Genomic DNA, 15,970 nt, shown 5'->3' on the forward strand with positions numbered 1-15,970 from the left:
CTACTCCCCGTGGCCACCAGGGCGATGTGGTGGCGTCCGCTGATGCGATCGCTCCTCCGCCTGTGCCTGGCGCCCTGGCCAACGCGTCGGTGGTGCCAGCCGCGGTGCGGATCCACAAGGCAGGGCGAAGTCACCGTCAAGCTCTCGGTCGCGCCTGGCCGGGCTAGCCGCCTAGCTCTTTCCCGCCTCCCGTGGCCTGGGCGCCTGGCTAGGGCCAGCTATTCAGGCGACCAACCGCACCACCGTCCCCCTACCTTCCACGTTATCGTCGACTCCGACTATGTCTGGGTCCGCTTCTTGCCATGTTCTTCTCGGTACTCTACTCTACACGAGGTATGGCACTGGGTTGGTGACTAGAGACATGCTGGGGCTCCCCAAACGCCGGTTCGTTGCGTTTGGTATGCTGGTGGTACTTATAGTGTGTTTGGTTGGATGCGTGCTTAACTGTTTACAACCAGGCGCAGGGTATGCGTTGACTTCAGGTAAGCACATGTTTGAATGGCTGCACGCAAGCGAGCGGGCCTGCTTCTGCTGGTGCAGCACAGACCAATTTGTGGCTCTCTGCCTGCACGCACAGAAACGTGGGAATATTGCATCTCCCGCGAGCCAAGCTCGGACAAGCCTGCATGTGCGTATGCGGACAACCAATCATGAGGTTAGAGTCGCTGCTGGCATGTCTGCTGGAGGTAGTTTTGTTCATGTTCACTCTGAGAATGGTGTGATTGGTTTTTATAGATGAAATTGCATTTCTTGCTCGATTATAAAGGAAGGGGCAAAATGGTTTGGTTCCATCCAGTTTTATGTCCTAATACAAATTTGTTAATTAGCTGTTGTTTATGGAACTTGCGGCTATGCTACCAGGGCATGTTATTTCCTATATTGTCCCAGGCATATATGTACTTTGGTTAGATTTTGTTGCAATCCATTAACTCTGTTCACTTATATCTCTTGGTTCTTTGATCTAGGTTATTTCAATTATTAGCAATGATTCTGTTGCAATCCGTTAACTTTGTTCACTTATATTTCATGGTTCTTTGAGCTATTTGAATATGTTTGTTCAGTAATGTTCGATGCCTCTAATAATTGTAATGATTGGATGTCACTTGTTCTATTTCTTCCTCCAAGTGGTTCTCTCACTGTTTTGTTTCTGAATATTTTCCAGGCACCCCGACGCCCGCACGCGGGGCACCTGACCGCCTGCTTGCGCGTTTCCCCACATTTATGCGGCTTGGCCCTTATTTACCTTTTTTCTTAAAAAGAGAGAAAAAAAGAACTCCTTTCATGTGTCCCGTCATTTTCAGTTAGAGTGACCAACAGTTGTGAGTTCTCGTTATGTTCTCCCCATGACACCCATATACCTACCGAATGCTGATGATGATGCCAAAACTGTTTTACTTGAGGAATGCTGATAATGATACACAAGGTGTTATACTTGAGGCATCTGAGGTTGGGACTGGTGCTATCAGTTTGATCTCGATGTCAACTTGGCTGCGTGCCTGCGTGGGGAGAAATGTGCTAATGCCATCCTTCTTGCCAGCATGGAGCACTAGTACAGAGAAGTTCTATAGTGGCGGTTGTAAACCTATTTATAGTGGCGTTTTTCGTAACCGCCAGTGCTAGGGGCCAGTAGAAATCATCATTTTTACAGGCGGGTAACTGAGGACCGCCAGTGAAAATCGATTTTCACTGGCGGTCGGCGTAATAAAACCGCCAGTGAAAATCGATTTTCACTGGCGGTCGACGTAATAAAACCGCCAGTGCAAATCGTTTCCAGGAAACATAAAACATATTTTAAAAATAGTAAAAAATTTATTTGTATTAGGACCACCCCACCCGCCCGTCTCCGTCGCAAGTCGCGGCATTTTTCGCGCAAAATTCGCGCGCTACGCGGTTGTTAGTATTCGAACCGTAGACCTCACCCTCGCGCGTACCCTCCACTACCACTCCGTCTATGACATGCCTTGTGTCTAGTTTGTAGTTGTTTTCTCCACATATTACAACCATTTGAGTGTAAATTGCTTATTTGAGACCCTAAACGAATTCAAATAAAAAAGTTGTCAACTACAAAGATAAATAACTTTTGAAGTTCTACAACTTTTATTTTGACACTTTTTTCATCCTCTCTTTCGGACTCGTTTATATTTCTAACGCTAACCCGACTTGTAGTTGTGCTTAAGTTCATAAATTTTAGATTCGCCCTATTCACCCCCCTCTAGGCGACTTTCAATCATCAATGAAGATGTTTAGCAATCACATAACAAGAAGATAGTTAGATTAGGGTTCGAACCAACACAGATCACAAATACAAGCATTGGATTAATAACTTACTAGAGTCGGAGCACCAGATCGGTCCCTCACGGGCGGCTATAATCAGAGTAGATTAGGGTTTAGGCTTCAAACACATATCACAAGTAAAGATCACAAGAACAAGCACCAAATTAAGCACTTACCAAAGCCGGAGCACCAGATCGGTCCCTCACGACGACTATAATCAGAGAACAAGATCACAAGAATGTATTAGAGTAGATTAGGGTTTAGGGTTGGTACACAGATCACAAGCATAGATCACAAGAACAAGCACCAGATTAAGAACTTACTAAAGTCGGAGCACCAGATCGGTCCCTCACGGCGGCTATAATCAGAGAACAAGATCACAAGAAGGTATTATAGTAGATTAGGGTTTATGGTTCGAACACAGATCACAAACATAGATCACAAGAACAGGTTAAGCACTTACCAAAGCCGGAGCACCAAATCGGTCCCTCACAGGTACAATCACAGAGCAAGAAGGCAATAGAGTAGATTAGGGTTTGGGATTGAGCACAGATCACAAGAACAAGCACCAGATTAAGAAGTCTCAAACTCGTCGGAGACGTCGGCTAGAGGAAGAAGAAGACGAACATCGAAAGCTTACCGTAACGGCGTAACCAAATCCGTGACCGAACAACCAGCCAAGCAACCACCAGGTGAGGGGAAGCCAGAGCCCAGAGGTGGAGGGAGCGGTGGAGGACCCTACCGGAGGGCGGAGGCTCGAACCCGGAGGCGAGGCGGCGGCGGAGTCGAACAGTGAGGCGGCGGTGGAGACGAATCGACGAATCACCCCCCAAAATCGCCCCTAAATCGCAGACGGAGAGAAGGAGGGCGAGAGACAACAGGCGAGGCAAGCGAGTGAGACTGACGAGGCGGGCCCGATGGGGGGGAGGGGGCGACGTGTTTTAGGTTAACAAATAGAGCGGGCTAACCGTGCTTCCGGGATAATCGGGCCGTGCCCGTGCCGGCCCAGCGTGCCCGGTGCTCGGCCCAGGCACAACAGTACCCATCGGGCCATGCCGTGCCGTGATGTCCCGATTAGCCCGACACTATTGGCCATCTATAGTTTGGGGCGACTAAAGTTTAGTGACTAAAATTTAGTTACTTTTAGTCACTAAATAAGCAAACATGATAGCTAAAGTGAGGTGACTAAACTTTAGTTCGCAATGACTAAAAGGGACTAAATTAGGATTTTTACCTTATTTGTCCTCTACACTTTCTTCTTGCAGCAAACATCCACTAATTAATAGGGGTAATACAGTCATTATTCACAACAATTAATGTTCTTTAGTCCGGTTTAGTCACTAAAACCAAACAATGTACTTTAGTGACTAAACTTAGTCACTAAAGTTTAGTCTAGTGACTAAAGGAACCAAACGGGTAGTAAGGCCCAGTTTGGTAGTCCCTAAATAGCCGAACACTGGGACTAAAATATGGACTAAACTGTTTTATTATCTAGTCCCTCAAGGGATGACTAAAAGGGACTAAACCATACTAATTCCACTTTTTGCCCTTCTTTATTTCAGTTGCACTAATGGCGGGAGAATACTAAAAGGTATTTGGTCCTCTTATGATTCATTTAATATTTTTTAAATATTTTTAGTCCCAGAACCAAACAGGGTAGGGACTAAACTTTAGTCTTCCAACTAAATTTTAGTCCCTGGACTAAAGGAAACCAAACGGACCCTAAAAGTGAAAAAAATAGAACAGTGCAGCTACACACAAGTTAACAGCAACTTTATGGTCCACAATTATACTGTCAGAACAAATGCTTACAGAAGAATTTCAATTACATGGATGATCAGGGGCAGAGCACTCCTGCACTTGAATTGCAAATTGAAACTACGCACACATGTAATGTCAGTCAAACTACAACTGAAACTTGAATTAGATGTACTGGCACAATGCCATGAAGCAAGGCCATGACCGAGCAGGACCACTGAAACCTGGCTTCAGCTTACCACGACGACCTGCTAGGCACATTCAGTTCGAGAAAAATGTGTATCATAACCAGCAGCACGAGGAAGAGAATGGTAGACTGCAAACCATCCACCGTGTCTCTCGTGATTTTGCTAACAAAAGGAGTTCTGCCACTTCATGCACACCAGGCCCAGTAAGTTGTCTTACGCGGAAAGATCTTTTGCCGGACATACACATCAGTCTTCAGTGAGTGGTTAATGGAACTTCTCAATACTTTCGTTGTGACACGAGTTCTTCAAGCTGGCTCGTACAGGCCTAGCATGTGCCCATCGATGCATCGCAGTGCTGCAACCTGCGTTGGAAGAAACAGGAAACGTCATGTAAATGATTCTGCGTCCTGAAATACATAAATGGAAATCGTGGGAATATAGAGACAATACTTTTCCATGGATCTCATACTTGATTGGCCCATCCAACTCGGCTCCCAATGCCATTAGCTTCGATACGGCACTGTTTATGTCTGGTACAGTGAAGGAGAGCATTGAAGAATAGACTCTCTGCGATGCAAGATTACTGCAAGCATGTACAGAATATAAGATAATAGTTATGAATTTATGATTTCATGCACTGGCCAATTGGGGGGGGGGGGATCCCCTATGTGTTTTGTGTAGCTTATGTTTATGTGATGATGGAATTTGAAATCCACACAAAAAACTGAGAAAAGCTCCAAGGAGAGCAATTTCTTTTGACTCTTGGGGGGGGGGGTCACTTGTTTTCATGCACTGCCTTTGACATAGCAAGATTGTAACGAGGACTATGAAATGTATTGGAGAGTTGAAGTATCATTTTCAAGCAATGTTTGGGATTTTTTCCCAAGAACTGGCAACCTCCCAGATCCAACACTTCAGAGCTGTTATGTTTATAGGGTCACAAAGTTTGTCCAGTATGTTTTGGTCTACTTTTCCATGGATCTCATATTTTCATGCGATAGATCCAACACTCCTTCCATACAATTCACTTTCAGAGTTATTTTCTTTATGGGGTCACTAAGTTTGTGTTGTATGTTATGTTCTTTGGTACATGTCCTATTGTAAGTCTGACCAAGCTGATCAACATAAATAACTTTTACTCGAAAGTCTGAGCTTGCTCAAAGCCCACTATCAACCTGCAGTGCAAATCATTGCCCACAAATGAAGGATTCGTTGACATTTTCCATTTGGCGGGCACTCCTACACACAAAAACGAGATTAGTTTAGCGTCCCCCCCTCCCCAGGATGCAGCGAAGCTAGCCTGCCTCACTACTCCTCTATGTTGATAGATGCTAGTGAAAATAAAAAGAAGGAATTTTGAACCGCCAGATCGACAGATCATATCCACAGAAGAAGTTACTGGGTACTTATAGACGCCACAAGGTTAACCACATTTGGAATGCAAGAGCTGAGAAGTGCAATTTGTTTGCATGGATTCTCATTCAGAATAAGCTGCTCACTGCCAACAATCTAGCCCGTCGTGGATGGCCACACCAAACCTCTTGCTCGCTCTGCCAAGGACCTATAGAACCTAAAATCCACCTCTGCTTGCAATGCCCTTTCGCTCTCGATATCTGGAACCAGATCCTCTCCTGGGAAAGGGCTGGTCTTACTGCAGCAAGTAGACCCATCAAATTTCGACAGCATCAGCGAGTGGTGGGTTTGACAACCTCTCTCATCACAAAAGACTGAAGAAGAGACTTCGATGGAATCACGATCTACATCATGTTCATGTGGAACATTTGGAAAGAGCGTAATTAAAAGGATTTTCGAGAATAGCTCACTGTCGGCGTTGCAGCCTTGCAGGTGGGTGCAGGGAAAATAAAAGAGTCTTTCGCTTTATATGAGTGCTGATGTTCACTAGCAGCCTCGCCTATTGTGTTTGATATTCTCTTAGTTTCACCTGCGGGTCTTTTTATGCAGGAGGAGGTGTGCTCCTGGTGTGTGTGAGATCTGTGATCATGTTTCTATAACTCTTTTCCCTCTTCAATGAAGGCATAGCTCCTACCATTTGCTTTCAAAAAAAAATATCCGCAGGAGAAGTTCCAGGGCAAGGTATCTCGAGCCAAAGTTGACACGACTGTCATATGAAAACTGACTTGATTCTTCACTAATCTCGCAGCCCATCACCCAAGTTTTCAGAACTTAAATAAAACCAAGTGCTGCACACACACATTTCATCGAACACATGAACCTCACACAAATCCGAATCCGCATCCATCTGAAGGCCGAAGTTATACGAAGAGGATAATACTACGAGGAGAGCGCGGTATAAACAAACAGCAGTAGCCGCACCTGTCGTTGGTGTGCATGAGTGCGAGCTTGAGCGGCCCCGACTGCAGCTCGGCCCAGCGGAGCGTGCAGACGTTTACACTGAAGTCGAGACCCTCCGAGTAGAACCGTGCTGCCCGCGGTACGTCCCGGTGCAGCTGCAGCACCCACCGGAGCGTCGCCGCCGCCATTCCCCACCACCTCCCTCCCCAATGGCGGAGCACGACCTAAAAATAAGGTATGGCAATGACAAAAATATATCTTGTAGTAAAACAAAATTTAGTATAAAAACATTATTAAGAAGTACCTTAGATGAAGAATTCCTTGTAGATTATATGTCAAATCAGTAACTTAACCAAATATAAGTTGTCAAACAAAGAGCAAGCATACATTAGCATTAAAATAAAGAGCTAAATTTAATAAAAAAATGTATAGACAATATTGTTACACATAACACAACTACCTCTTTCTAGAGCCTTTCTTTTTGCCGACCTTGCTGAGCTTGAATCTATTGCAATTTGCAACTGCAGGGCAACTAAATTTGCAAATAGCAAGCAACAAAGCAAGCAGAAACTGCAAGCAGCAACGCGGCCAACGCAACTACGCGAGCAACTAAGCCAACTAGCCAAAGCCAAGCAACCAGGCAAGCAGCCGGAGCACTGTAGAAGGCTAGCAAGCAGCAAATTGAGCAAAGCAACTTAGCAAGCAGTCTGCAGCCAGTAGCACGAGCACCGGAGCACGAGATTGTTTTCTCCAATGGCGGAGCCGCGGAGCAGTGGAGCAAGACCGAGCGACCGGCCAACGCCCAATGGGCCAAGCAGGAAGGAGAGGCAGGAAGCAGCAAGCCAGAGATGGAGGCCACCGCGGCCGCGGACGGACAAGCAGGCGGTCGGCCGGCCAGGTGAGGAGCGTGCTGCGGCGGCTGTGCTGCGCGTGCCTGTTGTTGGACTGAATACCTAGGTTTTGCTCTTTACTGGGCCGATTTAAGGTATGGCGCGGGCCATACTTGGCCATAACGGGCCCTCCGCCCCTGTCCCTCCCTCCTCCAGTCCTCCGGATCAGGCCGTCAACAAACGAGGACAGCAGTCAGCAGCACTCTCACATCCAACGGCCCAGACGGCGAGCAACACAAACCCAACGAATCAAATTCGACTACTTGGGCCGTGTTGGGCAATAAAAGCCCAACTTATCAAACCAGAGCGAGCCCACCAAGCAGCCGCCTTCTTCCTTTGCAGAGGCGGAAACCCGAAAACCCTTCCTCTTCCGCCGACCTCTCGACAGCATTAGACGCAGGCGCCGCCGACTGCCGTGGAGAGCGCGAGGTAGCTGCGGGTGCTAGGGTTTGGCTCGAGATGGGGAAGGCAAAGAGCAAGGGCCCTAAATTCGCGGCGGTGAAGAAGATTATCACCAAGAAAACCATCAATAAGTAAGGCAACCATCTCCAGCTACCAGTCCGCTCCCCTATGGTTAGGTTCATGCTACTGGAAATTCTAATTTTTGTGTATGATAGGTACAAGGAGGATGTGCTGAACCACAAGAAGAAGGACGCGGACAAGGAGAAACTCGGCCGGAATGTGTGAGTGTTGTGTTTGCGCTCGGAATGGTTTCCTGTGCTTGTTTGGATTGTTGATGTTGTTTTCTTCTGTGATTTACAGGCCGCAGGTTTCGTCGGCGTTGTTCTTCAGCTACAACACAGCATTGGGGCCACCGTATCGGGTGATTGTGGATACCAACTTCATCAATTTCTCGATACAGAATAAGGTTAGTCGTTTAATTATCTGCTGCTCTCCTATTTCACTGATATATTTTTTATGCAACAGAGGTTCAATACTTGCATGCCCACTGCTTCACTCAGTTAATAATTGAAGATACTGAGTTAATGTGGTGGATTTAATTGATTGTTGACCCGTTCTAGCTTATCTGTCTCTGTATGCTATATTGTCACAAGAAATGTCGTGCACAATTTCACGTTGTTCGCTGGAGCTACTGACTCTTACCAGATACTGAAACCTTAGGGAAATTAAAAACAAATAGTTAGGATGACTGTTAAGTAAGTTAGGATATAAGCATTGTGATCCGTTTTACTGTTTTAGCAAATAGCAAAACAAACAGCAGCCAACCCCTCTGGGACTGGGAATCATGTTATAACTGTCTCGATTTCCCATCCGATATGGTTGCTGTGCTAAGAATGTTCCCTTCAACTCAGGATTTGATTCATTAATTGTAGTTAATTTTTAAATTCTGTATTCTACATAACACATAATAATGGGGCCACTCATATTTGTGACTAAATCCTCTTTTCCCCCCATGCAGCTGGATTTGGAGAAGGGAATGATGGATTGCCTTTATGCAAAATGTAAGCATTTAACTCTGTTATCTTGCATTCCCATTATCTTTTTGGTGAACTGAGATACCCCTTTAATATCTTTTCAACTCTGATGCCTTGTTATGAAGGTACCCCATGTATCACGGACTGTGTTATGGCTGAGCTTGAAAAGATGGGGCAGAAGTATCGTGTGGCCTTGAGGTGTGCTCCTATCCAATGCTGTTCCCACATTGTGTTATTTAATGTCTTCTTTTGGCTTTATCTGCTTCATTGTCTCAAATAGAGGTTAGATTAGTTTTTTTTTATCTATGCCTCTTGTTGTTATCTTCCACTATAAAGATGTCGATTGCATGTACTTGCTGTTATACTCAATTCTTCAGCATAACTTTCATCTATCTGCACAATCTAATTTACCTCCCTCACAGAATTGCCAAGGACCCTAGGTTCCAAAGATTAGCATGCACACACAAGGGAACCTATGCTGATGACTGCATTGTGGAGAGGGTCACTCAGGTAAAAGCTCTCTCTTCTTGAACACTCTTTGTTTGTTTGGAGCATGAGTACTGGGAGTATTCTATTAAGTGCTAACTATATAGCGAGTTCGTAAGATAGTTCCTGCTAGGGAACTTGTGACTTACACTTATCACTAGTAAACTGCGACATTGGGCACAAAAGTGAATTAATTGTGTATATAATGTATATTCCTAGTTTCTTTTCAAATGTTAATTTAGAGATATATGCAAGTTCTTGAAGCATTGGCTGTTCAAATTTCAAACTTTATGCTTAGCCAACATTTGAGAGGTGTCTGATTGCTTTAGAATTTACTTTTGCCCAATCTTTGAGAGGTAGAAGGGCAGCCAGGTGCAGTGGTGAGAGCTGTCTCACTGAGTCACCATGATGTGGGTTCTAAGGGTTCGAAGCAGACTTGCATTTGCGTGGTAAGGCTTGCCTCGGTTTATCCCTCTCTCAGACCCCACTCATGTGGGAATCTACGGCACTGGGTCTGATCTGCCCAATATTTGATAGGTGTGGCTGAATGCTATGTTTTCCGAGATTAGAGATTTTACTATATCTGTTCCCAAGGTGAACCAAAAATAGCACTTGTGTTTTCTCCGCTGAAATCCTTTTCCCATGCTTGTCTAAAGGATTGTGTCTGTATGTAGTATCCAAATTTGTTCCTAGTTAATCAACTGGAACTTGCATGTGAGTGATATCAAATACCCGTGTGCACCTATAGATGATATGTCCTATTCTTTTTATCTTAATGTATAGATCTATTTGTTATGCTTTTGCTTTGATTAATGTGCATTTCGTTGCGTTAGATTGTATTCTTCACCTTCACAATACCTAGTCAAATGATTATTTTGGTTTATTTACCTTGTATGCTACGCATCTTGTTTTATTTGTTCTAAACCATATATTTTACGTGGCAGCACAAATGCTACATAGTTGCTACTTGTGATAGAGATTTGAAAAGGAGGATAAGAAAGGTATGTTTGGTGTTTAGTGCTCATAGCTCAGGACATGCTTCTAATATCGCAAAAGCTTTTTCATGCATGCTTGTACCATGGGCATTTCCCCAATCTTGCAGGTTCCTGGTGTTCCAATCATGTACATCACAAGACATAGGTATTCGATAGAACGGCTCCCTGAGGCCACAATTGGTGGAGGTATGTGATATCTTCATCTGACAAACTTTGTTACTGTGTTCTCTCTGTCCCTAGCTTATATCCTACAATCACATAAGATTGCAGTACTCTGATGCTTTTTTGGCATTCTTGCAGCACCAAGAATCTGATCGGTGCAGACATGAGATGTTCTGGGATGTAATACTATGGCGGTACTTGTCCATCTGACCAAGTCACTATTTCATGTTTCAGTCCACGACAAGGACTAGGATAAGAACGCTGCTTTCTAGGTTGAGCTTACTGTAACTACTAAGAAATTTTTATTATGTACCAACCTTATCATTTCTACAATGTTGCGGGATGTCTGAAGTAATTCTTTGTTAAAAGATCGGGTATCCTGCTCTCTTTTGCTTCTCAATCTTGTGCGCTACAAGCCATAATCCCAATAGAGTGGCTCTTCCTGAATCTCTTATAGAGGATGAACATAGGAGTCCCTCATAATGTGAAACGGAGGCGACAACAATCTGCAACAGTCGTTGGATATTTAGGCCTTGTATTTCTACAGTGCTACAACACTTTACTAAAGTTTAGCACATGAAATCAAACAAGCATATTGAAAGAGCAGTGCTAAAGTTTAGCACCTATTAACACTGGCTCTTGTTTTGATACTAAATTATGTTAAAAGTGTGTCCCCTGACACATTAATGGTCCATGTCTATCCTTAGCATCTCCTTCAGCACTACTGAAGCTTATACCGAGTACAACAATGGCACTAAATTACCCACCAAAAGGCAAGCAAAAGTACAATCGAGGCACTAGGAATGACCAAACCCATTGCATAGGCCTGTTTTGTTCAACTCTTTTGAACAGCTTTTCTGAGAATCTGACAGTTTTTTCTAAACATCTTTTCTGGTACGAAGAGAATCTGTTGTGAAGAGAATCTGAATATAGTGAAGATTACGTGCGGAAGAAGATAAAATACTCCACAGACTTTAGTATGTAGAAAGTGACGGTTTTCTGCTATCACAGTGAAGTTAGAGGCATCTTACCGAAATATCCAACGACTATTGTCCAATCTGTTCTTTTTATATTGATTCCATCCAACAATTTCTCAGTTCATTTTTTAGACGCGTCCATCTCATACAAATTTCGCAATAACAAAAGGAGTCAACACAAAAAAAAAACCAGTCAAAATGAACAATTATGCAAAAATCTTGCAAAAATAAAAGCAATGAGAAACTCGCCAATATGCAATAGAGTTATAGGTAGCAGATGAATTTGATGCTCGCTGTGATCTCACCCACCGGACACATCAAGAACATGACGAGTCGCTGGAGCCTTTCACCTCTACCTCTTATAATAATAGATCGATGTTTTTCAATACGCTCACTAGAATAGGGCTAGGCGAGCTGAATATTTCTCGCATTGCAATGCACAGGTAGATTTACCAGTGGCTTTTGAAAATCAAAGTATTTTATAAATCTGTCGTTTATTTCTCTAATGCTTCAAAAAAAACCTTTACGAAGAAACAGTGCCTCGTTATGTAAACTAATGTAAATAAACTGTATTAGTTGATCTTTAACGACGACCCGATTCATTCCTAGGTATGATCCAGTGCGGACGGCCCCACATTGGCTCAACCTCGCCGGTGTTTAGATTCAGCCGCCCCATGCGCTCTGGCCTCGTAAGGTCTGTGAAGCCGACGTCGTATGCGACGGCCAGACGCCCACATGTACCCATCGGCCATGTCGTGCCGTGATGTCCCGATTAGCCCGACACTATTGGCCATCTATAGTTTGGGGCGACTAAAGTTAGTGACTAAAATTTAGTTACTTTTAGTCACTAAATAAGCAAACATGATAGCTAAAGTGAGGTGACTAAACTTTAGTTCGCAATGACTAAAAGGGACTAAATTAGGATTTTTACCTTATTTGTCCTCTACACTTTCTTCTTGCAGCAAACATCCACTAATTAATAGGGGTAATACAGTCATTATTCACAACAATTAATGTTCTTTAGTCCGGTTTAGTCACTAAAACCAAACAATGTACTTTAGTGACTAAACTTAGTCACTAAAGTTTAGTCTAGTGACTAAAGGAACCAAACGGGTAGTAAGGCCCAGTTTGGTAGTCCCTAAATAGCCGAACACTGGGACTAAAATATGGACTAAACTGTTTTATTATCTAGTCCCTCAAGGGATGACTAAAAGGGACTAAACCATATTAATTCCACTTTTTGCCCTTCTTTATTTCAGTTGCACTAATGGCGGGAGAATACTAAAAGGTATTTGGTCCTCTTATGATTCATTTAATATTTTTTTAAATATTTTTAGTCCCAGAACCAAACAGGGTAGGGACTAAACTTTAGTCTTCCAACTAAATTTTAGTCCCTGGACTAAAGGAAACCAAACGGGCCCTAAAAGTGAAAAAAATAGAACAGTGCAGCTACACACAAGTTAACAGCAACTTTATGGTCCACAATTATACTGTCAGAACAAATGCTTACAGAAGAATTTCAATTACATGGATGATCAGGGGCAGAGCACTCCTGCACTTGAATTGCAAATTGAAACTACGCACACATGTAATGTCAGTCAAACTACAACTGAAACTTGAATTAGATGTACTGGCACAATGCCATGAAGCAAGGCCATGACCGAGCAGGACCACTGAAACCTGGCTTCAGCTTACCACGACGACCTGCTAGGCACATTCAGTTCGAGAAAAATGTGTATCATAACCAGCAGCACGAGGAAGAGAATGGTAGACTGCAAACCATCCACCGTGTCTCTCGTGATTTTGCTAACAAAAGGAGTTCTGCCACTTCATGCACACCAGACCCAGTAAGTTGTCTTACGCGGAAAGATCTTTTGCCGGACATACACATCAGTCTTCAGTGAGTGGTTAATGGAACTTCTCAATACTTTCGTTGTGACACGAGTTCTTCAAGCTGGCTCGTACAGGCCTAGCATGTGCCCATCGATGCATCGCAGTGCTGCAACCTGCGTTGGAAGAAACAGGAAACGTCATGTAAATGATTCCGCGTCCTGAAATACATCAATGGAAATCGTGGGAATATAGAGACAATACTTTTCCATGGATCTCATACTTGATTGGCCCATCCAACTCGGCTCCCAATGCCATTAGCTTCGATACGGCACTGTTTATGTCTGGTACAGTGAAGGAGAGCATTGAAGAATAGACTCTCTACGATGCAAGATTACTGCAAGCATGTACAGAATATAAGATAATAGTTATGAATTTATGATTTCATGCACTGGCCAATTGGGGGGGGGAATCCCCTATGTGTTTTGTGTAGCTTATGTTTATGTGATGATGGAATTTGAAATCCACACAAAAAACTGAGAAAAGCTCCAAGGAGAGCAATTTCTTTTGACTCTTGGGGGGGGGGGTCACTTGTTTTCATGCACTGCCTTTGACATAGCAAGATTGTAACGAGGACTATGAAATGTATTGGAGAGTTGAAGTATCATTTTCAAGCAATGTTTGGGATTTTTTTCCCAAGAACTGGCAACCTCCCAGATCCAACACTTCAGAGCTGTTATGTTTATAGGGTCACAAAGTTTGTCCAGTATGTTTTGGTCTACTTTTCCATGGATCTCATATTTTCATGCGATAGATCCAACACTCCTTCCATACAATTCACTTTCAGAGTTATTTTCTTTATGGGGTCACTAAGTTTGTGTTGTATGTTATGTTCTTTGGTACATGTCCTATTGTAAGTCTGACCAAGCTGATCAACATAAAGAACTTTTACTCGAAAGTCTGAGCTTGCTCAAAGCCCACTATCAACCTGTAGTGCAAATCATTGCCCACAAATGAAGGATTCGTTGACATTTTCCATTTGGCGGGCACTCCTACACACAAAAACGAGATTAGTTTAGCATCCCCCCCTCCCCAGGATGCAGCGAAGCTAGCCTGCCTCACTACTCCTCTATGTTGATAGATGCTAGTGAAAATAAAAAGAAGGAATTTTGAACCGCCAGATCGACAGATCATATCCACAGAAGAAGTTACTGGGTACTTATAGACGCCACAAGGTTAACCACATTTGGAATGCAAGAGCTGAGAAGTGCAATTTGTTTGCATGGATTCTCATTCAGAATAAGCTGCTCACTGCCAACAATCTAGCCCGCCGTGGATGGCCACACCAAACCTCTTGCTCGCTCTGCCAAGGACCTATAGAACCTAAAATCCACCTCTGCTTGCAATGCCCTTTCGCTCTCGATATCTGGAACCAGATCCTCTCCTGGGAAAGGGCTGGTCTTACTGCAGCAAGTAGACCCATCAAATTTCGACAGCATCAGCGAGTGGTGGGTTTGACAACCTCTCTCATCACAAAAGACTGAAGAAGAGACTTCGATGGAATCACGATCTACATCATGTTCATGTGGAACATTTGGAAAGAGCGTAATTAAAAGGATTTTCGAGAATAGCTCACTGTCGGCGTTGCAGCCTTGCAGGTGGGTGCAGGGAAAATAAAAGAGTCTTTCGCTTTATATGAGTGCTGATGTTCACTAGCAGCCTCGCCTATTGTGTTTGATATTCTCTTAGTTTCACCTGCGGGTCTTTTTATGCAGGAGGAGGTGTGCTCCTGGTGTGTGTGAGATCTGTGATCATGTTTCTATAACTCTTTTCCCTCTTCAATGAAGGCATAGCTCCTACCATTTGCTTTCAAAAAAAAAATATCCGCAGGAGAAGTTCCAGGGCAAGGTATCTCGAGCCAAAGTTGACACGACTGTCATATGAAAACTGACTTGATTCTTCACTAATCTCGCAGCCCATCACCCAAGTTTTCAGAACTTAAATAAAACCAAGTGCTGCACACACACATTTCATCGAACACATGAACCTCACACAAATCCGAATCCGCATCCATCTGAAGGCCGAAGTTATACGAAGAGGATAATACTACGAGGAGAGCGCGGTATAAACAAACAACAGTAGCCGCACCTGTCGTTGGTGTGCATGAGTGCGAGCTTGAGCGGCCCCGACTGCAGCTCGGCCCAGCGGAGCGTGCAGACGTTTACACTAAAGTCGAGACCCTCCGAGTAGAACCGTGCTGCCCGCGGTACGTCCCGGTGCAGCTGCAGCACCCACCGGAGCGTCGCCGCCGCCATTCCCCACCACCTCCCTCCCCAGTGGCGGAGCACGACCTAAAAATAAGGTATGGCAATGACAAAAATATATCTTGCAGTAAAACAAAATTTAGTATAAAAACATTATTAAGAAGTACCTTAGATGAAGAATTCCTTGTAGATTATATGTCAAATCAGTAACTTAACCAAATATAAGTTGTCAAACAAAGAGCAAGCATACATTAGCATTAAAATAAAGAGCTAAATTTAATAAAAAAATGTATAGACAATATTGTTACACATAACACAACTACCTCTTTCTAGAGCCTTTCTTTTTGCCGACCTTGCTGAGCTTGAATCTATTGCAATTTGCAACTGCAGGGCAGCT

General features: G+C 43.8%; 2 protein-coding genes and 1 long non-coding RNA gene across 3 annotated transcripts; 1 reads left to right on the top strand and 2 right to left on the bottom strand.

Moving 5' to 3' along the window:
• Positions 1-4,026: 4,026 nt before the first annotated feature.
• Positions 4,027-7,240, bottom strand: LOC103638050 (uncharacterized). The gene is made up of 5 exons (XM_020552931.1): positions 6,994-7,240; positions 6,838-6,880; positions 6,555-6,757; positions 4,671-4,803; positions 4,027-4,582 (listed from the first exon to the last, which is right to left on the bottom strand). The coding sequence occupies exons 3-5, from the start codon at positions 6,719-6,721 to the stop codon at positions 4,526-4,528; spliced, it is 357 nt and encodes a 118-aa protein (XP_020408520.1). The 5' UTR covers positions 6,722-6,757; positions 6,838-6,880; positions 6,994-7,240; the 3' UTR covers positions 4,027-4,525.
• Positions 7,241-7,861: 621 nt separating this feature from the next.
• LOC109939174 (rRNA-processing protein FCF1 homolog) lies at positions 7,862-10,872 on the top strand. The gene is made up of 9 exons (XM_008661050.3): positions 7,862-7,956; positions 8,041-8,106; positions 8,186-8,291; positions 8,844-8,886; positions 8,985-9,057; positions 9,282-9,369; positions 10,290-10,346; positions 10,448-10,526; positions 10,641-10,872. Exons 1-9 carry the CDS (start codon positions 7,883-7,885, stop codon positions 10,652-10,654), a joined length of 600 nt encoding a protein of 199 aa, XP_008659272.3. The 5' UTR covers positions 7,862-7,882; the 3' UTR covers positions 10,655-10,872.
• A 2,057-nt stretch (positions 10,873-12,929) lies between these two features.
• Positions 12,930-13,702, bottom strand: LOC118473287 (uncharacterized). The gene is made up of 2 exons (XR_004852568.1): positions 13,574-13,702; positions 12,930-13,485 (listed from the first exon to the last, which is right to left on the bottom strand). It is a non-coding gene; the product is annotated as an uncharacterized lncRNA (long non-coding RNA).
• Between the last annotated feature and the right edge of the window lie 2,268 nt (positions 13,703-15,970).

Source organism: Zea mays, chromosome 9, assembly GCF_902167145.1.
Source record: "Zea mays cultivar B73 chromosome 9, Zm-B73-REFERENCE-NAM-5.0, whole genome shotgun sequence".
Classification (NCBI taxonomy): Eukaryota; Viridiplantae; Streptophyta; class Magnoliopsida; order Poales; family Poaceae; genus Zea; species Zea mays.